This window comes from Poecilia latipinna, unplaced genomic scaffold (assembly GCF_001443285.1).
Source record: "Poecilia latipinna isolate Pla-1442-1.1 unplaced genomic scaffold, P_latipinna-1.0 Scaffold3375, whole genome shotgun sequence".
In the NCBI taxonomy this organism is placed as follows: domain Eukaryota; kingdom Metazoa; phylum Chordata; class Actinopteri; order Cyprinodontiformes; family Poeciliidae; genus Poecilia; species Poecilia latipinna.
The window spans coordinates 25057-49386 of record NW_015115991.1 but is presented as its reverse complement, the minus strand read 5'-3'; the positions used below and the strand labels follow the sequence as shown (position 1 = coordinate 49386).

Below are 24330 nucleotides of genomic sequence, written 5' to 3'. Positions count from 1 at the left end.
AAATAAATATAACCACAATTTATTCTGGCTTTTTTAATTTACTGGAGTTTTCTTTCTGATTGTTATCAGTGTAGTTACATGAAATCTGCAGTCAGTCATTTTGTTTTACCACAAAATGTGATAATTGTTGCTCTGGCAAATCTACATCACACCTGTCAAGTGTTATTCTTTTGCCACAACAGCATGTAGCTACTTTAGGTAATGTTAGGAGTAGAGCACAAGTGAAACAAATTAGAATTGATGTGATATGTAGCAGTAATAGCACACAAAGAGAAATTATAGAGTAATAATGTAAAATAATAGAAAGAAGTCAGTCATTTTCTCATGCAGAACCACAAGATTTCACTAGTAAGGCTACATCTACTTCTTGTGTTCTTGTGTTGGTTTATGAAATGAAATCCCAGTGGGATGCACTGAAGTTTGTGGTTGTACAGTGATGAAATGTGAAAAAGTTCAAAGGAGATGAAAACTTCTACAAGGCTTTGAAACAATGATTAGAAAAGATATTTTAAATCCCCTAAAATTGCCATCTCGGGTTCTTAAGCTAAAATGTGTCACATTTAGCTTTTTACTGCTTCACTTTCAAAGCAACAGTGGTTCCTTTTGCTCAGATTGACCTCATGTTTTCAGCTGGACACCACACTGGGATGGTTTTGCCTGATGGTGAACGTGCGTCCAGTCCTGAAATAGTTCTCTATTTCCTCCAGCGAGCGCTTGCGAGTCTCCGGGATACACACGGCGTTGAACAGCAGGCAGAAGACGCACACCACCGTGAACATCAGGTAGGGCACGTACAGGCCGTAGGCGTCCACCAGGAGGGTGAAGGCGTGCGTGAGCACGAAGGCCGTCACCCAGCTCACTGTGACACACAGGCCTGAAGCCACGCCCCTGGCCACCAGCGGCAACACCTCTGACATCAGCAGCCAAGTGATCGGCCCCCATCCCATGGCGTATCCTAGGAGACGGCCAACAATGTGATGACAGAACACAAAATATATGCACATTATGTTTTTTTGTGTGTGTGTGTGTGTGTGTGTGTATTGTTTCAATGAAATGGGTGTGACAACATGCTGAACAGTTTCTACCTGCCAGGGTTTAATGAGTTTGATGATATGAATGTAGACAAATAAACAGTGAACAGCCAATTTAACCAGAGGAGCTAAGTATAAAAGTTACAGTAAATGAGAAAAATTAACATGCAGTCGCTGACTTCAACACGTGACTGAATACAAGCAGCGTGCCTCACACGAGTCAAAGTGTCTGCAAAATAATCTGTTGTATTTGCTGTATTTGTATGCTCCAAATACAATGTGTAGGTCACAGGACATAGACCATCCAGATCAGAAAGATGTTGTTTGTGAGCATAAAGTTCCTTTGTTTTAATATTGTTTTTTTGTTTGTTTTTTACTGTTTGTATGCCTTTCCAAAGAGTTGCTTGCTTGATCTACAACAACTGCCTGAATGTTTTTCCTGCTTGTTTATCTGTGATAATTAGCTGCACCTTTTCTCATCATCTGAACCAAATGAATGACATTGTTTGGCTTTTTAGTGCCAAACGGTAAACTGACTTACAGTTTTTGTAGTGTAACAGTGTCCTCAGAGTAGTTTTCACAGTGAAATTACTGCTGTAGACTTAAATCTCCCTGTCCTGTTCTTCCTTTCTGTTAAATTGGTTGAGATTTTAAACTCACATTCAAGCTAGAAACTTTGTTTTCATTACGTTTTTGGGGTGACTGTTTGGCAATGGGTAGATTTCTAGTGTTGGGGACTTTCAGCTGTGTTCTCAGCTGCCTTGGCTTTACACATTGTTTTGTTTCAGACTCAAAAGTATATGTATTAATAATAAGCTTCAAGTTTGAACATGGTCAGAGAGGACAAACTGTGTCACATTTCAAACTTGGCTTCTGTTCTTCGTGATGTTAGAGGACGCTCGCTGTCAAAACTCACCGAATATAAACACCACGGTACTGATGAGCGGGACGAAGCTCAGAGCCGTTTCCTGGCTGGCCTGCAACGCGTTGCCCAGCTCAGAGTTCGGAGCTGTAACATTTACAGCCGGGCAAGGCGTGGTGTGGGAGATCATGGTCAGCGTCAGAGAGGACAGGAACATCAGCATGCTCGACGTGTACAGCAGGGCTTTACGTCCTGCCTTGTCCATCAGGCTGGCTGCCACGGCGACAGAGAGGAGGCGGACCGCACCCACGATGGCAGCGTCGTACCTGAGGGGCGCAGAGTAGGACGGGATTCTGCTTTGAGTTGACAGAACAAGAGCAACATTTTTAACAGATTTGTTCTCCTGCGACGTCCCAACCTGGGCTCCAGGGAGACACTGCTCTTGGCAAAGATCGGCTCCAGGTAAACCAGAATTGGCGTGATTCCCGTCATCTGCTGCAGGAAACGCATCCCAACCGAGATCAGGATTGGTCGATAGTAGATGGGCGTGGCCAGCTGAGCCAAGGTGATCTTAACCTGCGTGTTAATGCTGTGCTGTGGAAACAAAACAAGACAAACGCACAATAAGTCACTGGATCTCGAGCTGACAGTTTAGCTCCGAGTAAATATTACCTCCATTAAAACCTAAACGATTCTCTTCCAGTTTAAAACAAAATGTCACATTTTCTTACGTTCTACTTCGAATCCCAAGAAGCAGAACCAAAAAAAAAAAACACAAAAAAAAACTGATTCAGCTTTTATGCACCACAAATCTGGGGAAAAAAAACTTCCAGAAAGTTGTAAAGATGCTGAAACGTAGATCCTAAGGCTGAAAATCCATCTGTTTGCATCTGATTAAAAGTAAGTGGAGCATTGATCAACAGACTTGATATGCATTTGCTTGACTTCGGTCATATAATGTTTACAGCTTGTTCTCATAATTCGTCGCCGTGTGATGCTTTTGAAATTCCATGCTGCTGAAATATGCCACACAAAGAAACCCGACTCGGCTACCTGTATGGCATTGAGCTCTATGCTCGTGTTGTATTTGGCTCCTCTCAGCCAGCGGAGGGCTTTTTCCGCTTTCTGCTCCTGGCCGAGGGAGAGGAGTCTCCTGGGGGACGAAGGCATGAACACCAGCAGGACGACCATCAGCACGGCTGGCACGCACCCCGCCACCGCCAGCCACCGCCACGGCACCACCAGACCTGTGCGTCATGTGGTAACAAAAGCAACGCATGAAGGAGTAACAAAAGCACATAGCCGACATAGCTTTCTGACATGTCACTGAAAATGTCCCTGAGTGACTCAGCAAAAAGGAGAACAAGGAAATGCACCTCGCATGACCTGTATTGTGTCTTTTTCAGATTTCAAAGATGTCGCTCGTTTGTTATCTCTTTATTGTTTATTCGCAAAAGCAGCTTGGTGTGGACGATGTGGGTTTAGATATACGTTACCAAGGGCGTAGAGCGTTAGGGTGCCAAACACGGCTGTGATCTGGGGGCAGGAGCCCAGGGCCCCTCTGACTTTTTTGTGGGAGATCTCTGAGATGTAAACCTGTTGCATAAAAACACAAAACACCTCATATGGTATAGCGCACCAGGCATTAATGTTTCTTTTTGTTATGCTGCAGTCTGTGTGTAAACATTAAGATTTGACATTTTCTAAGTGGACTCCAACCCCGTGACAGAAGCAGAAATCACTTCTTTCTGGTCTAGAAGGCATTTGGGAGCTACAAGAATGAGCCAGAGAGCGCCGCTATGGTACTGGATCCGGTACCAGTAGGGAAACCAGAGGGACAGCTGGACCTACTGGAATTGAAGCAGCCGTCATCCCCCCGGCAACACCGGTCAAGAATCGACCCCCGTGGAGCATCGACAAGTTCACGGCTCCTCCCATCAGCGTGTATCTGAAAGACAAATAAATGTACAACACGTTGTTACTGAAACACAGCGGTTTCAGAATCCTACGCAGCTACAACTTTGGGGCGAATTAAAAATAAAAATATCTTCCTGTCCAGTTTCAAGCACAGATTTTGACAATCATGAGTCAGAAAACTATTGCAAACAGGCCAAAAAGTGTAATTAGCCAAAGTCAACTGTCTTCATTAGTCAATTGGTTCAGCAGTTTTGGTAACAATAGCGGCTGGGTAAGACTGGACTAGATTTCAGGGCTTAAATAATTACTCGGTGGTGAGATCAGGGCTCGTTTCTTGGCATTTCTTTAAAGTCTGACCTCTTCTTTTGTTGTGGAGATTGCTCACACAGTAAAACACCCTTCCTGTTGCTAACACTTCTTCCTCTGAGTTCCCTGTTATAACCACATCTTTGTTGTTACAGTGTAAATGTTCTTTAAACATAATTAGCTGAATTTCTTGTATCACAAGTTTTTTACACTCTCTTACCCATTCAGACAAACTTGCATTCAGGTAATTTAATTCCATATTTATACAAGATCCACAGATTCTGTAGGGTTTTAAAATAAATGTAAATGTTAGTCAAACCTTGCTAAATGCTGGGTTTCTTTGTTGTAATGGATAATAAGACTTTTTCACTGTTTATTAAGAAGGATTTTAATAATTTTCCACTTGGAATTTTACAATAAAATCTAAATAAATATATAGATAACAAAAAAAACTTCAAAAATTATTAGCCATTTTACATTATTTCATTATCTGTCAACAAATCTTGATCTCATTTCCAGATAGAAACAAACTTCCAAGTGGATTGAAAATTATTTTAAATACATCAGGTGTGAAATTAAATTTGGGATTAGCTGTGATGTGAAAGAAAATCATCAATATTCTCCAAGAAACAAAATACCAGGAGTCAGATTTGCACGATGGGCCAATAAAGGGCTTGTTACTGAAATTAACTGTTTGCAATCTCAAGTTCATTGTTCCTATTTTTATGCGTATTTTATAATCCACACAAAAGCTGCATGCCAGTAACTTTTGGTTTCTCAGTCGGACCCACCCAGCGGTCGAGGGAACCGCTGACATCATGATGCTCATCTTCCGTCCAATCAGGTCGTTGAGCAGCATCGCCCCGAGACCCCCGGCTGCTGCACCCAGGGAGTAGATGGACCCGAACCAGGCGGCCTGGTTCGGGTCCAATCGGAGCCGAGGGTCTGCATCGGGACTTGTGAGCTTCGGCAGGACGGGGGACGGATAGACCAGGGAGTAACCAAAGTTGAAGTTACCAAGAACTGCTGAGAACACGGCTAGATACAATCTGGAGTTACTGATCTGAAATAAAGGCAGGTGGAGAGGAGAAGAAAAAAACTATCAAAACAAAAATTATATGATTCCATGCTAAGTAAATAACTTTAACTTTTTAAAAATCTAGCAGTTCTGTATTATTGCACGATTCAAGCATAAAACTATAACTGCACGGTGTCTTTCATCAAGTCGATCTACAGTATCAAGGAAATGTTAAAAACATAACAGTTTGTACTTCGCTTTACCTGAAAATATGTTAAGTTCTGTGTTTTCTGTGCAGTTATTTTTGAGGTTTTCTGTGTTTAGCCTTGTTCCTGTCCTGTCTTCCCTGTTGATTGCTTCCCAGGTGTGTCTCAATCCCTGATTACCCTCCCTGCGTATTTAAGTCCACCTGTTGTCTTTGTCTCTTGTCGGGTCCTTGTCTTATGATAGTTCGTCTGCCGGCACAGTTGAACTGTTAAGTCCTGTGTCTGCATTAGCTCGTCTTGTCAGTCTGTTGAATTCAGTTTCTCTGTGTTTCCGCTCTGCCGTTCTGCCTGAGATCCTGGACTGTGAGCGTCTCATGATTAAATTCTTCATCATCATCATCCTTCATTTGGGTCTCCGCGTTCATTCTCACCACCACCAACCACACCCTCTGACAATATAAGGCTTAAAAAAATGTTAAAACTGCAAGAATGCACTTTTAATTTGTGCACACTCTTTTGGAACCAGTTCACTTCAGTATTAGATCGTATTAACTTTTTATAGATTTTTTTTGTTTTGTTTTCAAGTTTCAACCACAAACTGCTTTTTGACAAAATGGATCGTTCATTACGACGGATGCTGATGAAGCTGAATTAAACCGAGACTTAGAACTTTACAAATACATTCGTGTGAACTCCTCCGTTTCTCTTTCTACTTTGTGATTTTTTTTATGTGCTTCCTCTCGTTTTTTTTAAAGTCTGGAACGATGTCAGAACAGAATAAAACCTGAAACATTAAAGATGGAGATTGCATGGTTGGATGGAAGAGTTGCAGAGTTCACATAGCGACCAATTGAAGCAAAGCATTAAAGAAGAGTTAAAAATAAACATTTCCAACCTCTGACAGAGATGATGTAGTTCTTCGCAGCAATGGCGTATTCTCGGAGTTCATGTTTGTCTCAGACGGCTGTGGAGCGGCTCGATAGATAAAAAAATTAAAAAGTCACCGTTTGATTAATTTCCTGTGAGGAAAAATAAGCTATTGCCTAACGGGATTTCCCGGTACGCGCACAATATCCCCGTTGTGCACTTGGAAACTGGTCATAAATGTTCCGTTAGAAAAACAATAGAAAACAAAATAATAATAATAAAAAAAAAAGATAACATCTCCCTCCTGAAGCGTTTCAGTTCTTTTTGTGTTTCGCTTGCAGGTCATGAATGACTCAATCAAACGGTCCGGGGCCACAGGAGAGATCACAGCTGGTCAAAACAAAACTGAAAGTAAAAAAAAAAATCTGTTTATGTAGGATTTTTGGAAGGGAAGCTGAACTGACCACAGTTTTACTCTTCCTCTGCAGTGAAAAAAAAAAAAAAAAAAACGCACAAAGATGTTAATGTTTAAAGCTGTCACCTGAAAGTATTTTATATATATATATTGCTCTGAGCAGATTCAACAGATTAAAGAGCAAAATCGTCTACTTCCGCTTTGCACATATAAATCAAGTCACATCATAGTCAGGAAGCAGAAGGGAGAGATCCGCTATGCATGTGATTCCTAGATTGGGCCATTCAGAAAGAAAGCAGAAGAAGAAGAGTTCAGGATCCTCCTCTAACTAAACGAGAGGGAACAAGGAAAGTACACGCTGTTTCAGCCGCGACCCACGTATCATGAGGTTTAAAAACCGCATCACACAGTCAAACAAACTCAGAGCGCTTTGCAAAAATGATTCACTTTGTCAACATTATTATAATCTATCACTGCATGATTGGATGGAGAAGGTGTATCTTCCACAGATTCGCAACTGGATTTAGATCTTAACTTAAAAAAATGTGTGCCGCACTTTTCAGATATTCAACTTAAACCTTACAGTTATGAACATCTTCGTGTTGGTTAATCAAAATGCAAAGAGGTTTTTTGATTTTAACGGGATAAAATCAGAAAAAAATGTAAGGGACACGAATAGTTTTGCATTGGAATTTTGAGCCAAATTCACACCATGAATTATAGTTACTATAACATAGTAAAGTATTTTAAACTCACAAGAAAAATTGGTTAGGTGTTAAAACTCATGCATGAAAGTTTAATATGTTCCGTGTAAGTTGATGATAGCACATCAAAGTCATGTGATAAAAGATAAAAAATGTAAATAGTTCTCATTTACAATATTAAGGGAAAACCTAGTATTGCCTAGAGGATGGCAGAAAACTCCAGATTTTGTCATATTGTATTTTTAACTAAATTGCTGACATACTTCCTGATATTTCCCATATTAGGAAATGCTAACTATTGTGTTAACTGTTGTGTGGTTGATTTCACTTGTGTTTCCCCTTCTTGCTTGCAAAGAAGGTGGAGATATGATTGTGTCATACAGTGCTGCACAATCTTTAAAATAATTCATAAATAACAGTAATGTAATTAACCTGATTGGTCTCTGCATGTCGACTAGAAGTAATTGTGAAAAAAACTAATCAGAAATGTAAACACTTTACAAAATTTCACAAGTTGCAGTCAGGAATTAATAGATCCTTTTCTAAATTGCTGACTTTTTAACAGTATCATCTATGCACAAGTGGAGAATGAGACTGCAAGCTTGCCCTACAACTATGAATATTTCATTAGATTTGATTGAATCTTTTAAACATTTTTCTTTCTTCTATTGTTCATTCATCTTGACAGAAAGACAAACCAACTGCTGTTTTACACTTATACTGCTAAAGAGCAGAAAGGACCCTTTGTTGTGCTATAAAACAACAAAACTATTCTCCTCTAAACCAAACAGGAAAAAAACTTTAATATGAGTTGAACACGTTTGTCTTGTTGGGTGTTTTAAAACTGCATTTGATGTGAACTAGCTGGACAAACTATCTGAACTGAATTAGTCCCATGCCTACTCATGCACACATGCAAAGTTAGTTTATTGAACAGAAGAGCTACAATAATACCAAACTATTCATATTGAACTTTAATAGAAGTTATAATAGAAATATAGTCATAAAATGAAAGTATTTGGGAAACAAACATAAATGGAAGACTGCAACAAAAACACGTTAAAGCCCTGATCTAAACAAAACAAACAAAACGATGTAATACTTTTTCGTGTATCATTTTATTTTGTCCATAGATCTTGGACCTGATATTTGTGGACTTTATTCCACTAATAATAATAAATAATAATAAAACTCATATCCCCATTTATTAATTAAATATAGATATATAATTATTCTGTGTTTTTATGCCCTTGTTTATTCTGGTAAAAAAAAAAAGGGAAGAATAACAAGAAGTGAGACAAGTCCTTTCACGGCTTTGTTGGAAATGATGAATTTGCAGTTGATTTCAAATAAATAGACAATGTTTTCCAAAAATAATAGTACTTTCACAGAGGAAGCTCTATGGAAACAGCTGGCCATGAAACTCCTTTGTTAGAAAGCTTTGTTAGAAATTTCTATTGGGTCAATAAATATCACTATTGATTGATTAATAAGCAGTTGACTTACTTTATTGCTATCTATCTATCTATCTATCTATCTATCTATCTATCTATCTATCTATCTATCTATCTATCTATCTATCTATCTATCTATCTATCTATCTATCTATCTATCTATCTATCTATCTGATTGGTTGCTCCCACACCAACTCAAATGCACTCCAATGTGGCTAAAAATTAATACTAAAAGATAAATATATCACTTATTTAAACCACTACTTATTTCCAATTGCATTTTATTTATTAAAAATATATGTATATGTATTCATATGAAAAATATCACTATTTTTGGCCCTCAAAACATAACTAGATATGAGCAAAAACAACTTTCAACGCTCGCTTTTGTCATAACACTACAGTTCCCGGCATGCAACACAAAAACGAAAAAAAAAATATTTTTGACCCTGCACGCGATCCTTACAGAGCATCACGAGTTGCGCGAGTGATCATGAGAAGACGGAAAAGTGGCAGCTAGCACCGGTAGGAGCTGCAATTAGTTGGGGGGAAATAAAGCAGAACATCTGTTTACATTCCCAGTGACAAGCTACCAGAGTCCAACATGGCTAACATCACCAAGAAAGTGTCCTGGTCCAGCCGAGGCGACGAGTCCGGGGCGGCCGGGGAGGAAACCCCGCTGCTGAACGGCTCCGAGCAGTCCAGACCCCTCAGACAGGTACAGCTACCCGGTGGCTAACAGCTGCTCCCACTATAAACTACATCAGGTGCAAAGTCATGTGTTAAAGAGCACTGTAAGATTCTCTTGAATCTTGTTTTGAACGCTGCATGGCGGAAATGTTTACTAGCAGGAAACGGAATGCATCAGCAGGAATCCTGTTTTTGTGATGTGTTATGGCTTTGGTTGCATTTGGACGCAATAACAAGTAACAGTAAGCTGGAATCTAAGCAGATTAGCGCCAATTAAATTATGTTATTACTGTGCATAATTAGATCTAGTTACCAGGAAGTGGGTCATATAACAGTATTTAGAAATGTTTGTCCTTGCTATTGCCCCTAAACTAAGATAGTTTAATGAAAATAAGTGATTAAAACATGAAGGTCATTAATATTAGTCATATCAACCCTAAAAAAAGCAAAACAATTTAGGCTATTAGATCTGCTGTATGCTGATGGATAACTTCTAATGAAGCCAGTTCCAGTATCTAAATGCGATGGTTAACAAATAATAAAAAGCATTTAATAATCACCAAAAAGTTAATTTATTTCAGTGGTCCACTTTAAAGGCATATATAGCTTATTTACACACAGTGTGAATTTATGCCGGCGTTTGTTTCTGTTCATTATGATGACTACGGCTGCTGTTTCTAGGTATGTTAAGTGGAAGAAAAACATTCAAAACACAATCTGTGATCATCTCATTGTTTTTGTAAAATAAATAAATAAGAAATACGTAAACCAGTCCAGTACATGAATAAAATCAGCTTTTACACATTTCTACTACACTTTTTTCTTCCACTTAACTTTCCATGAAGCTACATGGCCACAATGGGCTTCTCTAGAGGTACATATCGTCATTCTAGAGGGCGTCAACAACTGTGCTCTGTGTTTACTGAATCTACATCGTTTTGAATTGTGCTGCTGAAATAGACAAACTCTTCAACGATGTTCTGACTTAGCCAGCTGTATGTTGTCACTTCAGTTTCAAATTCACACACAAAGCCATCACTCTTTCTGTTGCTGTATGTGGTGTGTGTAGATGTCAAGTGGAAGCACTGTATTTCAGATAGGCAGACTGAGCACAGTGGATTTGGACGAGGAGATAACCACAGAAGAGGTAAAGTCTGAGATCCGGTCGCCAGTACTTTTTTTCTTCTCCTTTTCCATGTCTGTCGCTCCCATTCGTCATCTTTACCACCTATAAAGAAACTGATTGTGGTGTTAAGCAGGGAGCTCAGATAAATGGTGTAATTCACGCAGATTATTGTTAGTCTCAGCTGCTTTCCACTGGATTTGGCTGGACTGAAACCTAGAACAGCTGACACCGTGGCGGCCAGAGCGGCCCAGTGACGGATGAGTAATCCTGTCTGCTTGAAAGGGCACATGTCTGATGGTTTCCACTGTGGAGCTCCTTGAGTAATGAATTAATGCAAGGCATGCGTTTCTTAGTGTGACCACCCAGAGATCCTGACAGATAAAGCCACTTCAAACAAGATCCAGCTGAAAAAAAGGAAAAACAATCCCTCATTTTTAATCAAACTGGTCACACACTAAATCTAAGCATTTCAAGCTCTTTGTAGGTAGTTTTATGTTGTAAGTTTTCCCCGTTGGCTTTGTATGGTGGTCCAGAAGGGTCAAACAAAGTACATAAAGAACAGATTTAAGAAAGCTAAAGCTGTCGACTTCGCTTAAATTCTGTTGTGTTTTTTTTTTTTTTTCTTGACTCTTCTGGGCCACTGTAGTTGTGCTATTTTGTTAAATTTCTTTTTTCTAACATCATATCAGGCAACTGATCAGTCTTTTTTTTGAGTATGTCCATTTTTATTCCTTCTCTTTTCATATTCATGTCTTTTAATAAAAATCCTCCTTGTTTTGAAAATAGTTTGTAGTTTATTGCATTAACTCCTATTTCGAAATGTCTGCCAACATTTCCGAATTCAAAATGTTTCACTGACACGGAGATAAAAAGTTCAAAAGGATAAAAACGGAGGCACTTTGTTCATCTTTTGAAAGTGTTGCTCTCTCTTGCCGTTTTGCAGCCTGAAATGATCCATCCCATCTACTGAAAAACGTCCAGTTCACCTCTAAGAACAATTTCTTGATGCATCCGAGTCCACTTGGCCTCACCACGTATGCAGCCGCCGTAAAGCTGATGCTTTCGGCATCATTCCAGTCTATAAAAAACGAGAGGAAGCAGATGAAACATCACCCGGCAGTCGGGAAGAGAGAGGTTATAGGATGAGTTCAGACAAATGTAAATAGATTTGTACCAGCTAAAGTTCTGAAAACTATCGGTGTCCTCTTGGTCTCGGTTTGCTCCAGCTTCATCAGGAATTGATTTTAGGCACTTTGACATCTTTGAGAAAAATTCTTGATGTCGTCTTTGGCCGTCTCCGACACAAACATGTTCGGTTGAACTCCTTGCAACTCACATGAAACTTGAAATCTTTTATAATCTAATGGCTGCTTTTTCCAGCTAATCACCTCGGTCCTGGTGCCTGTTGTGATGTCATCAACCCAAGTAAAACACTAAGTAGAACTAGCAACGTTTTCTCTCTCTATTTTGTGAGATTCTGCAGCGGAAATCCACTCCTTAAAACCAAAAGGTGCTTTTATTGTCCGTGCACATTTTTTTTAGAAGGATTAAAAAAAAAAATAAGCCACTGGATGTTATCTTTAAACATGAAATGATTTGTTTTAAAATGATGTTTAACAAAGAGTTAAATTGTTCCGTAAACACAAACAACATGAACCTTTTCCACGAAAGTTTGGCTTGACGAGGGAGAAGGAGAAAAAATAAAAACGATCAGGCATCAATCAGCAGTCACAGTACAGACTGTGACATGTTTCCATCACATTAGTTTTTCTTTCATTACTAGATGCCGTTCATTTTTCTGGCTGAATGCGACTCCAAGCACCTCACTGTAAACAAAACATTATTTCCAGTGTGTTTCGTTTGTCTCCGCTGTGCCTGTAAGTGAAACCTTTGACCTGTGTGCTGAGGGGCCAGCAGGCGGGTTAAAGAAGCCCATGCATGTTAGACCTACATGTAGCTGTGATTTGCTTGTTCACATGCATGTAACTTTCACTTAACAAACCAGCATTTCCTCCTTTTTTCAAAACCCATATCCCGTATTTTCCGGACTGCAGAGCGCACCTCACTATAAGCCGCACCCTCAAAGTAAAAAAAAAAAAAAAGAAAAGTACATACAGTATATAAGACGCGGATATCTCTGCCGCTCTCCATTTTCCACAAGGACGCAGCCCTTAATAAATCTGCTATTAAGGACGCAGCCCCACGTCTCCAACGTTGAACCATGGATTCGTTCACGTCGAGTTTACGTGCAGCGGCTATTGATCTGTTCTGCCAGATCGATAGCCTTCAACTTAAATGCTGCATCATATGAACTTCTTCGTGTTGTTTCCATGATGATGAGGTATGAGTTTGAAGAAATTTCTCCATCGTGCCTGCTGCTAGCATACGCTTGTTCTAAATGAAAATTAGCACGTTCTTCTTTGATTTCCAATTTTGACTTCCAATTATTCACTTCCTGCTAAAGCGCCCCCTGGCGGTTGAAGAAAAGTCAACAGAAAAGCCGCACCGGGCTACAAGCCGCATGGTTCAAAGTTTAGGAAAAAAGTAGCAGCTTGTAGTCCGGAAAAATACGGTGTATATATGCAACTGGAGATCCAACATGGCTGTATAAATCTTCTCTTGCTTTTAGCTTTTGTGGTGTCTGAATATTTTCACACCAGACAGTTTGGAGGAAATGCTGCTTTTTGCACCATCATTGCAGTTTTCATCCATCGGTATTTTCTACTAGAAGTGACTTTTAAATGTTTAAAATGTCCGTTTTGTTTGTCTCTGATGTGTTTTTCCTCTTGCAGCTTTTCTTTGTAGAATATTTGACGTCAATATTTCAGCTCTTGGTTCTGCGTCCCCTTCCACAGGGCTTTGGTCAGAGGTCAAAGGTCGGTGTTGATATGATGACCTCTTGTTTTTTTATTTGTCATATGCAGCAGGATTCAGCGAGAGGGCGACCCAAAGAGATCCCTCACAATGAGAAGCTGCTGTCACTTAAGTTTGAGGTAAAACAAGACGCTTTATAGCGGAAAACCAACAATGCACTGGTTGTCTTTTGATGGCTGATAGCGGTTTCCTATTTTCTATTTTATTTTTTTAAGGTCTAATTTGCCTGACTTGGCCTATTTCAAATTTCCCTTCACTTGTCTAAACTTTGAAAAATTAACATAAATGGAGAAATGTGCTACAAGTCTACAGCTAGATTGTTTTTTTTTTTTTTAGATTGAATAGAAACTCGAGAGCATAAATAATCTTTTCTGTTTATATATCAAAGCATATATTGATATGTATGCTTTCAGCTGCTTTTAGTATGAAGGATGCTTTATACATACAATTGATTGATGTTATCGAGTTTACATTATTACAATTTATACTTGTAAATAATTGTGTAAGCCATCTATTGTTTTTTTTTCAACTTTGGTACTTTTTTCTTGTCTTTCATATAAAATCCCAGTGAAACATTGAACTTTGTGATTTAAAACGTAAACCTCTGGAAGCCATGAAAGGAGAAATTTGAACCGTGCGACTCATTGGGTTAAATATGACTTTCTATCGTTTTCTCTATATTTAGAGTCTCGACTACGATAACATTGAAAACCAGCTGTTTCTGGAGGAGGAGCGGAGGATGAGCTTCGTGGTGAGTGCAGAACAATGTTGTCCTCTGCATGGTTGCTGCACCTCTGGTGTTTGGGCCTCCGGTTCCTGACTCGTGCTTTCTTTCCCTTTCTCTTTGTTTTGCACCCCCAGGCTTTCCGCTGCCTGGAGATCAGCCGCTGGGTGATCTGCGGCCTGATCGGCTTCCTGACGGGCCTCATCGCCTGCTTTATAGACATCGCGGTGGAACAGCTGGCTGGACTCAAATACAGATTGATTAAAGAAAGTATCCTGACGACTTGGTTTAGAAAGCAGGAAGTAGCTAAACGGAGAAGTACGATAAACATTTTTATGCCTTGACTTTTTTTTTGTTTATAATTCACGGTCGGTTGTGTTAGGAATTTAATTTTATCACTTCTTTAGTGAAACTGCAATGATTTTTGCACGTTTTTTGGTGTCTCTCTATCCTTTTTACTCTGTTAATGTGTCGTCAATTAGAGCTAACTTTTAGCTTCCTTGACTCAGAACCTTTACAGATATTGTAAAGTTTACAGAAGCAGGCGGACTGTCCATCTCCCTGCTCCTCTGGGTTGCCCTCAACTCGTTCTGTGTCATGTGGGGGTCCATTATAGTCGCCTTCATTGAGGTAAAGCAGAAAATTATTAGAGTTCGGAAACAGTTGAGCAGCTTTCTTATTGGATTCCTGAAGAGTGGAAATGAATTTTGAAGAAGTGCGTTTAAGTCGGGTTGGGCAACTTGCTGACATGGGAAACCAAATCCTTTTTTTTTTTGTGGAAACTGAATATTTCCAAGTGACGAAAGTTGTTTGTTATGGCTTCCTGTGTCTTGCAGCCTATCGCAGCAGGAAGTGGGATTCCTCAGATAAAATGTTTCCTAAACGGAGTCAAGGTTCCCAGGGTGGTTCGGCTCAAGGTACAAACACCTGAAACACCCACGTGCATTTTATTGGTTGGAATTAGATGGGCCTTCTGTATTAATGTGTTTTTTTTTTTGGGGGGGGGTTCTGCAGACTTTGGTGGTAAAAGTGGTGGGTGTAATCTTCTCTGTGGTCGGTGGTCTGGCAGTAGGAAAGGTAAACTGCTTCAGTCTTTCTTATTTCTTGATTATTTTAATGTTAATTTCTTTTCTTTTTTTTTTTACATAATTGAATGCTGTTTCTCGATTACACCTGTCCTGCTGTTTACCCACAATCCTCTAGGAAGGCCCAATGATCCATTCTGGTGCTGTTTTAGCCGCTGGCGTCTCGCAGGGCAGAAGCACTTCCTTAAAAAAAGACTTTAAGGTCAGGACCTGTGGGATTCTCCACGCTAATCCATTATAGTTGTGGAAAACTCACCTTTTCTTTTCAGTTTATTTCGTCCCATGAACATCCCAGTTGATTTCTGACGGGCGTCTTTGCTCTTGTAGATATTTGAATATTTCCGGAGAGACACAGAAAAAAGGGATTTTGTTTCCGCCGGAGCTGCTGCTGGAGTTTCTGCTGCGTTTGGAGCCCCAGTTGGTAAAAAACACACAAAAAAACAGCAGCCAGTTCCCCGAACAGCGCAATGTTCAGCATACTTTCTAATTAATCAGCTTTTTTCTCATTTGCTGTTATGAGTTGGAAAAGAAGCTCCTTGATTTTCTTCCCCTGTTTTTGTGTCGTTTTTTTTTCCTTTTTCTCCTTTTCTTTGTCTTCCTTACATCCTTCCTTTCTTGGGACCGTCTTCCCATTCAACTTTTCTATGTACTTCATCCCTTGCTTCCTTATGCCCTTCTTTCCTCCTTTCATTCCTTGTTTTACTCTACCTCCACTTCTTTTCTGTTTTTTACATCCAGCCCTTTTGTCCTGCCTCTCCTGTCTTTACTTAGCTTGTTTTTTTTTCATTCTTTCCTGTTTCTGTTCATTCCTGTGTCCTGCTTTCCTTTTCCTTTTCTTACTTCTCCTTTCATAACATACATTTCACTTCATGTATATTCTGTTATGAAGTTTTACTTAATGTCTACCTAATGTCTTGAAACATTTTCCTGCGTAGTATAATCTAAATATGCTATAGAGAGATATGCAAATAATTTAAGTAACTCAGTTCAAAAAGTGACATTATATTGATTTATTTTATGTTTAGCTTGCTGACTGTGTGCGTACTTCATACAGACATATTCATATAAATGCTTCTCCAGCTACTTTCCATCATCATGTGTAAAACTTTTTTTTTCTTGATGGCTCCTCACAGAGTAAAACCTTTAGGCTAATGTTTTGTGCGTTACATGGGACGGATGGTTTATTTATAGATCATTAGACTGATTCCTCTGTTTCCCTTCAACAGGCGGCGTTTTGTTCTCTCTGGAGGAAGGAGCCTCTTTCTGGAATCAGATGTTGACGTGGAGGATCGTAAGTCACGTGGTCGCTACGCGTAGTTTCTACAATGCTTTAGATCCAGAAAGTAAAAAGATGTTAAAAAATCTCCTGGGTTGGTGACTTTCTTCCTTTCGTCGTCAGTTTTTTGCCTCCATGATCTCCACCTTCACGCTGAACTTCTTCCTCAGTATCTATCACAACAAACCAGGAGAGCTTTCCAATCCGGGTCTCATCAATTTTGGACGCTTTGAGAGCGAAGTGAGAAACTTTAATATTTTACTGTTTTTTTTTTTGTTTTTTTTTTTGCTAAGTGTAAAACATTAAAACATTGTCTTGTTCACAGGCGATGGAGTATAACCTCTATGAGATTCCTTTGTTTATTGCTATGGGAGCCATAGGTGAGAAAAGTCTGATGTTTCTGCCAATATGTGGGATTTTTAATGGGTGTTACAGTTAAATAATGAACCCAACAGCATGAAGGTTTTATCTAAATGGTTTTTGGTGTCTAAGCGTTTTCTCGTCGCGCATACTGGTGTGTTTTTCCACTTGAAGAAAAGCGAAACTACAAAAATAAAGATGCACCGATTAGAGGCTCGTGTCTGGTTCCTTATCTGAGTTTTACATATTTTTTTATGAACCCTAACATAATAAATGAGACCAACATTCAGAATATTTCTCACTTGGTTTTCTGATGAAAGCTTATTTACTTTTAAGTAATTTTAAGGTAATGTTGCACCTTTTGTGCAGGAAAAAGTGCAACGTAAAACAGGTTTTTGCTGTTGTCCGCTGCAAGTCTTTCTTTCTTGAGTCATTTCTGCACGTCATAGACAACACGTTTTCCTTTTAAAATGATCAGAAATCAAAATTAGGTAATAAATTGACAAAAAGATAATCAAGTTTTGAATCTTTGTAACCAATTCCCAACCTTTTTTTTAATCTTAATCCAGTGAAAAATCTGATTTTATCCCCAACAGCTACTATTAACCGGCTCTGAAAGTGACTCTGGTAATGCTTAGTGATGGTGCGTTCACTGATCGGGAAAAGGTTGGATTTTTTAGCTTCTGACTGGCAGATCACCAGTCGGATTTGACTGATTTAAACATTGAGTCAGAAAATCAGTGTAAACACATTTTCATCAATAATCAGTTGAAATAATGGAAATCTTAGTTATTGTAATTATAGACCAAGCATTTTTTTATATTGCATGAAAAGAGATTTGTTGGTGATGAGGGAATAAAATTTCTAAATGGTGTAGCAAGGTGGTGGAAGTGTGATGATGCGGGATTGTATTAATACAAACTAAGGGAAAATTACTTTTGCTTATATTATTGTTGCATGAAAATGAACCAGAATACTGAAAACTCTAAATCTGTCGGGGTTTTTAAGATTTTAAAATAACAAATCCAGTTAAATTTTCTACTCTTTTGTCGTCCAGGTGGAGGTTTGGGAGCTTTCTTTAACTTTCTCAACTACTGGCTGACCATCTTCAGGATCAGGTATGGACCGGTTTTAACGCTCGGGTTAAACTTGAAGCATCAGGCGGGATAACACGTGCATGCTGGGAGATTTTGTTGCATTATTTAAAAAGAAAAAGGGCGTTGGTTCAAGACGAGGAGGTTTTGAATAGAAGATCTGCTCAGAATATCAACGTCTCGTGACTGAAGCCAGTCAGAAATAAAGAGCTCAAACTCCCAGTAAAAACACTTTCCTGGTCCAAAACTGGACGATGGTAATAATTTAACAAGCTGAAGGATTTATTAGCTTAGGAGGGTTTAAATCATTGCAAATTAATTGATTATGAAAATGATGGCAGAGGATATTTTTTCTTTTTTCTTTTAGAATTGGGGGTTTTAGTGAAAACCAATTATTTAACAAACTTAAAAAAGGACAACTAAATGCATTAAATAGATGCACATCTTCATTTTAATCCGCAGAAAACCTTCTATAGCATCTCTACAACATAAATATAAATCTTTTGTCTTCATATCTGTTTCAACATTTAAATGACACTAACGTGTCATAAAACGCAGCTGGCTGTGAGTAAACCAGTTCAACATTCATGACTCATTTTTAACATTTTAAATCTAAATAAGTCTCCACAGTAATTTATCACAGTATTCAGTGTTCATGTGGTGTGGAGCTGCTTGGACTGTAATGAGCGTTGGATGATTACTGTTAGTATAATGAATTCAGACCCTGTGATTAATTAAGTGACGGTAGTTTAGTTTTAGAAGATAAGGAAGTGGTATTGTGGTTAAAGTTGTGGTTAAGTCAGTAAAAAAAACACAGCTGAGCTGTAAGTCAGTATCTTTTTAATAAAGCCTTCAAACTGACGTGAAAATGATGGACGACTCGCTGGACTTTAAATCTCTAACAAATTCAGAGTCTGGATGAAGAGAAAAAATAATCACCAGGTTCCAACTATTCTGGGTTCCTCAGGCCCCTAATGTAATCTACTTACATGTGCAGCATTTTTCCCTTTAATAAACACAATTAGGCAGACTTTCCATGGCTTAAACAGAGGCTGCAACGTCAGGAAATTCATGGAGATTCGTGCTATGCAAGAAAAAATAGGGGAAAAAATGTTGTGATCTTTCTATCGTAACTTTTAAACATTTACTCAAGGGATTCTGGTGGAGCACAAAACGTTGCAGATGTAACCCTTGGTCATCGGTTATTGTTTAAAAGCAAGATGAATATAAAGTTTCCATTTCACTGTCAAATACAGTGTTAAAAAGTGATATTCAGTTTGCTGTTGCTCACCCTTCGCTCTGGAAAGAAGCGGGAATCCAAATATAATTTATGAATTGTCAAAAGCGTCTTTGTTCTGTGTTGTCAGTGTAATGAGGGATGAATAATATCTATGTAATATTTAACCTGACTGGGTAAACCTGTTTCTAAAAATACCCTCTCCTGTCCGACGCAGTGACTGTAAGGAAGTGAGTTTGTCAGTGACTTTATCTCACAGACATTCCAGCGAACGCTCTGCCAGATCCAGCTTTGCTTTTCCCGTCAGCGGCTCCTCCTGACCCAGGAAAGTCCAAACTGGTGTGGGAACATTTCTAGAAACCCGATGTACGTTTTGATTTCTCTGTCAGGTACGTCCATCGGCCATGTTTGCAAGTGATGGAGGCCATGCTGGTCGCCGCAGTGACCGCCACGGTGGCTTTCATCATGATCTACTTCTCCACCGACTGTCAGCCTCTGGGGCCCGACCACACCGAGGAGTACCCACTGCAGGTACACACACACACACACACACACACACACACACACACACACACTGTCGGGGAGATGCAACACACAACCTGTTTCAGCTTCCTGAAGATTTAAGAACATTAATTTCGAGCAGACGTCGGTCCAGATGAGTTTTGCTCCTGTCATAGTGAATCTCTGCGGTTTCCCTTTTTGCCAGTTTCATTTCTTTAAGCTTCGTTGGCGGCGGCGTTACAAGATCAACGCTGGAGAAGGAACTGAAGAGTAAAGAGCTTTTCTCACATCTGCTGTCAGCAAGTTAACTTTTTGATGTGGTGGATGCCTCAGCGATTTATTAATGTGGAGATTTAGTGCCGTTTCCTTCCCTCGTTCCCCTATTTATGTTTGATTTTTTTCTATATTAATTCCTTCATTTTCTTGTCCAGTTGTTCTGTGCAGACGGAGAATATAACTCCATGGCCACAGCCTTCTTCAACACTCCTGAGAGAAGCGTGCGGAGTCTCTTCCACAATCCAACAGGTAAAAACCACACTATGGTTGCTACGGTAACCATAATGCTGTAATATGTTTTTCTTTGTTAGCCTTTAAGTTAGCTGTTGTTGAGGAAAAGCCTAATGGCATTCAGCAGACTGCTGGTGGGGGTTTTATGTTGTCTACCAGTTCATAAAGGGCAGCTGTGTGGGCTGTGCACAACTAGCAGGTCCTTCCACTTGAGCTGTGGATCTCTGCAGCTCCTCCAGAGTTAGCATGTGGCTCTTGGCTGCTTCTCTGGTTATCACACTCCTGTCTTTTTATTTTAGGCGGGCGGCCAATTGTATGTTAGGATTTACAGTTCTTCCTTCAATCGAACAGTTCTCCATGACATGTTTGCTGCTTGGTAAAGAGGCTACATACCAATGCATGCCACACTTTTCAGATTTCTACATGTTAAAAAAATATATATTGAGAACTTTGCATCATTTTTCTTTCCCTTCAAAATTATCTGCTGCTTTTGTTGGCCGCATAAAGTCTTGATAAAAATGTAACTTCATTAGTTGTAATGCGACACTGTGGATGCTTTATATAGCAAAACCTTCAGTTAGATTATTTAAAGTTTATTGATTTTGTTTTTAATAGTTTGATCCGTTGTGTTTTTTTCTTCCCTTTTTTTAGTAATTAAATTTAAGTTTTTAATTGTTTTGACTCCTCTCTGTGAATATTGAATAATGCAATGGTGTGAAGAACAATAATAAAAAACTTGAAGCCTCAAGTATTTGCTGAAACATGCAGAATATAAATGATGCAGCAGGAAAACGTTGTTTACTTTCCAAATGCTCTAAACTGCAGGTCGGAAAAACTCATCAACTTAATGAACCGTCTTGTAAAACAACTTTTTCTTCTATGAGTTGTTTTTGTGTTATTTAATCTCTTTGCCTCCTGGTTTCTTGGCTTTGAAGGAACCTACAACTCTCTGACCCTGGGTCTGTTCACGCTGACCTACTTCTTCCTGGCGTGTTGGACCTACGGCCTGGCGGTGTCTGCCGGCGTGTTCATCCCGTCTCTCCTGATCGGAGCAGCCTGGGGGCGGCTGTGTGGAATACTGCTGGCCTCCACTACTTCTACCGCCTCAGTTAGTGTTCAACACACACACACATACACACACACACACACACCTCTCTTTGTCTGCTGGAACATTGGCAGCCATATTTATTGACACCTCTAATGAAGCTGTGTAAAAAAAAAACCTTAGAATGATTCAACTTTTATTGCAGCAGTGTAATCTGTCTTCTCTTTGAGAACCTTTAATTTGAGTACTTTCATTAAAATGTTAATGAAAGTAACAAAAAATACACACAGACACTCTTCAATCCTCAAAAATACACGCTACTTCTAGGAGTTTCTAACTTGGTAATCCATCATCGATTTGATGCGACACAGAGGTCTGTTTCTGGGCCAGAAGTCACCCAGATTGATCTTGACAACAGGCAAAGTGTTCAGGATTTTAAGGGAAGTGTTGCAGCTTGGGGTCTGAAGTCTCCATGACGACCATTAATCTGTCCTACAATCACAAACGTATATTCTGCTAAGTTTTACTGGGACTTTTTGACGGGCTCTGCTTATTTCAAAGGTTGAATAGGTGGGGGAAAAAACACTATTTTTATTCTCTCTGAATGTTTATTTTGTGCATCTTTACAATGGATGCTGATGAGTCACTACAGGAGGAAGCTTGACTCGCTTCCTCGTTTTTTTTATTCGTGTCTTTTCAGATGTGGGCTGACCCTGGTAAATATGCCCTGATTGGAGCTGCTGCCCAGTTAGGTGAGAGACTCAAGTGTTTCGTTTCGATCTTCTTCTGTGGCGTTCACAAATGAAATGAGTTAAAACGTAGTAACGCGCTGCTGCCTGCAGGTGGCATCGTGAGAATGACCCTCAGCTTGACGGTCATCATGGTGGAGGCAACAGGCAACGTCACGTACGGCCTTCCCATCATGCTCGTGCTCATGACCGCCAAGATAGTCGGAGACTACTTCCAGGAGGTAAGGAGGTGGCGCATGCTGGCGTCCGATTAAAAACTAAAATCAGTCGTTTTCTAATTCCAGACGAGGCAGTGGGGGGTCTGATTGTCCTGAGTAAAATTTGGACTGCATTTTAGACAGGAAAGCCGGGGTTTTTTGTAGTAAAACACATTAATATTTGCCATTTATTTATTTTCACACTTGAAAAACTTTGTGAAAACAGTTAAAGGTTGCATCTCCTCCACCAGTAGATTGTATTTGTTTTAATTTGCCTTAATTTACTTAGACTGTCATATTTGGTTATAGTTGGGGGTAAGTAACTCATAAGAAAAAGTTTTTTTCTTTTTCCCTCCCTCACCATCACTGTGTTTTTGAGTATGGAAACGTTCGCAAAAGAATCTCCATTTCCTTTAGCCAGCTGACCAGCCATGTGCAGCAACAATCGGGGAAGGGATTCTTATGCCATGATTTAAAGAAAATTGAGGTCATTCTGTCCCTTTCTCTGATTAAAAGGACCTTTAAATGAACAATATGATGGGGAAAAAATGTGGTTTTGAAACCATAGCTTTCTTAAAGCTTGATATGCGTTCACACTGAAAACATCGCGTTACGTTTCGGTCAGCTTTTGAAAATGCAAAACAATTTATTAATTAGTCATTTGGCATGCTTGCATTTAGATATTTAGGTATAATGCACTTCAGAGGAACCTGATATCTAATTAGAGTACAAACTAGTCATAAAAAATGTGTTATGCTTGTCGTATTCTCTGTCTGCTTGTACTTTTTAAAACAAATTCATAGTTGGCATTTTTCATGCCATCTTTTCCTGTTACCGCAAACCTCTCAAGTGTGTTTTAAAACCACTGTGCTTCAGGGCTTGTATGACCTCCACATCAAGCTGGGAAGCGTTCCCTTCCTGCACTGGGAGGCGCCTGCCACCTCCCACTGGCTCACCGCCAGGTAGGTCCTGTCTGACGTCTTGAAGGTTTGTTAGCACATTGCTAATGAATGACTCTTCGCTGATCTGTTACACATCGAAGCATGCAAGATTTTCTCATCCTCCCTCCTTTTTGTTCACGCTGCCTTGCAAACATTTTCATTCCTTCACGCCAAAACTTTGAGATTTTTCCCTCCACTTTCCTTTACTTTCATGCAACTTTCTGTTTGTACGTTGCGTAAAAATGATAAACGATAAAGTTTGAGGTTGTGGCGTGACTGAATGAAAGCAGTTCCAAATGGACGAATGCTTTTGCATAGACTGTATATTCTTTTAATTCTTTTCTGAGAGGAGCCTTTGTCCTCTTCTCCTAATTTGTTTGTCTTTCTGTGTCCACCCCCTTCACACCCAGGGAGGTGATGAGCTCACCGGTCACCTGCCTGAACAGAATAGAGAAGGTCGGAACAATCGTCGACACGCTCAGCAACACTTCCACCAATCACAACGGCTTCCCTGTCGTCGTGCAGGTTTCTGGTGATGACGAGGTATTGTTTGATCTGGCGACTGACAAAAATGCATAGTGTAAAGTCTTACATTCCTGTATCTAAAGTTAAGGCCTTGAAATGTCTTAAATTTATTTAAAAAGTAATTTAGCCTCAAAATTGGTCTTAAATTTTGTAGTGGCAGGACTATTTAATGTCGTTATATGTAATCTCTTTTCCTTGTTTTTCTCATTTGTGTCGCCTCTTTATTGCCCTCCATGAATCGAGTTAGTTGAGGCTACTGGTAATTAGCGGCTAATATAACCTAGCTAGCTAGCATGTATAAAGCACGACCCATTGGTTCTGGTTCCTGTAGTGGAAATGAAGGAAGGCAAAAAAAAACTAGCTAGCTAAAAAGAAGTGAGCTAGTTAACTAAAAAAGTGAGTTAGCTAGCTAAAGAAAAGTGACCTAGTTAGCTAAAAAGAAGTGAACTAGCTAGCTAAAAAGAGAGCTAGCTAGGTAATAAAATGACCTAGCTAGCTAAAGAAAAGTGAACTAGCTAGCTAAAAAAGTGACCTAGTTAGCTAAAAAGAAGTGAACTAGCTAGCTAAAAAGTGACCTAGTTAGCTAAAAAGAAGTGAACTAGCTAGCTAAAAAGTGAGC

At 39.5% G+C, this 24330-nt stretch overlaps 2 protein-coding genes across 5 annotated transcripts in view; one reads left to right on the top strand and one right to left on the bottom strand.

The window, feature by feature from the left end:
• Positions 1-18: 18 nt before the first annotated feature.
• LOC106940823 (solute carrier family 2, facilitated glucose transporter member 6-like) lies at positions 19-6382 on the bottom strand. Its single transcript, XM_015023651.1, has 8 exons — positions 6236-6382; positions 4908-5179; positions 3745-3841; positions 3390-3489; positions 2947-3140; positions 2312-2487; positions 1948-2219; positions 19-955 (listed from the first exon to the last, which is right to left on the bottom strand). The coding sequence occupies exons 1-8, from the start codon at positions 6287-6289 to the stop codon at positions 627-629; spliced, it is 1494 nt and encodes a 497-aa protein (XP_014879137.1). The 5' UTR covers positions 6290-6382; the 3' UTR covers positions 19-626.
• Positions 6383-9229: 2847 nt separating this feature from the next.
• Positions 9230-24330, top strand: part of clcn7 (chloride channel 7) — a 20677-nt gene continuing 5576 nt past the window's right edge. The window contains exons 1-21 of one of the 4 annotated variants that reach the window (XM_015023653.1): positions 9230-9498; positions 10540-10617; positions 13524-13589; positions 14156-14221; positions 14332-14464; positions 14715-14824; positions 15031-15111; positions 15209-15271; positions 15398-15481; positions 15607-15700; positions 16506-16570; positions 16679-16795; positions 16881-16935; positions 17973-18033; positions 19636-19777; positions 20179-20272; positions 21190-21362; positions 22000-22051; positions 22142-22269; positions 23122-23207; positions 23597-23729. In XM_015023653.1, the coding sequence (XP_014879139.1) occupies positions 9385-9498; positions 10540-10617; positions 13524-13589; positions 14156-14221; positions 14332-14464; positions 14715-14824; positions 15031-15111; positions 15209-15271; positions 15398-15481; positions 15607-15700; positions 16506-16570; positions 16679-16795; positions 16881-16935; positions 17973-18033; positions 19636-19777; positions 20179-20272; positions 21190-21362; positions 22000-22051; positions 22142-22269; positions 23122-23207; positions 23597-23729 (1995 nt within the window). In that variant the 5' untranslated portion in view covers positions 9230-9384. Of the gene's footprint in view, positions 9499-10539; positions 10618-13520; positions 13590-14155; positions 14222-14331; positions 14465-14714; positions 14825-15030; positions 15112-15208; positions 15272-15397; positions 15482-15606; positions 15701-16505; positions 16571-16678; positions 16796-16880; positions 16936-17972; positions 18034-19635; positions 19778-20178; positions 20273-21189; positions 21363-21999; positions 22052-22141; positions 22270-23121; positions 23208-23596; positions 23730-24330 lie in introns of all 4 variants that reach the window. The other 3 variants (XM_015023652.1, XM_015023655.1, XM_015023654.1) reach the window with 3 other exon arrangements.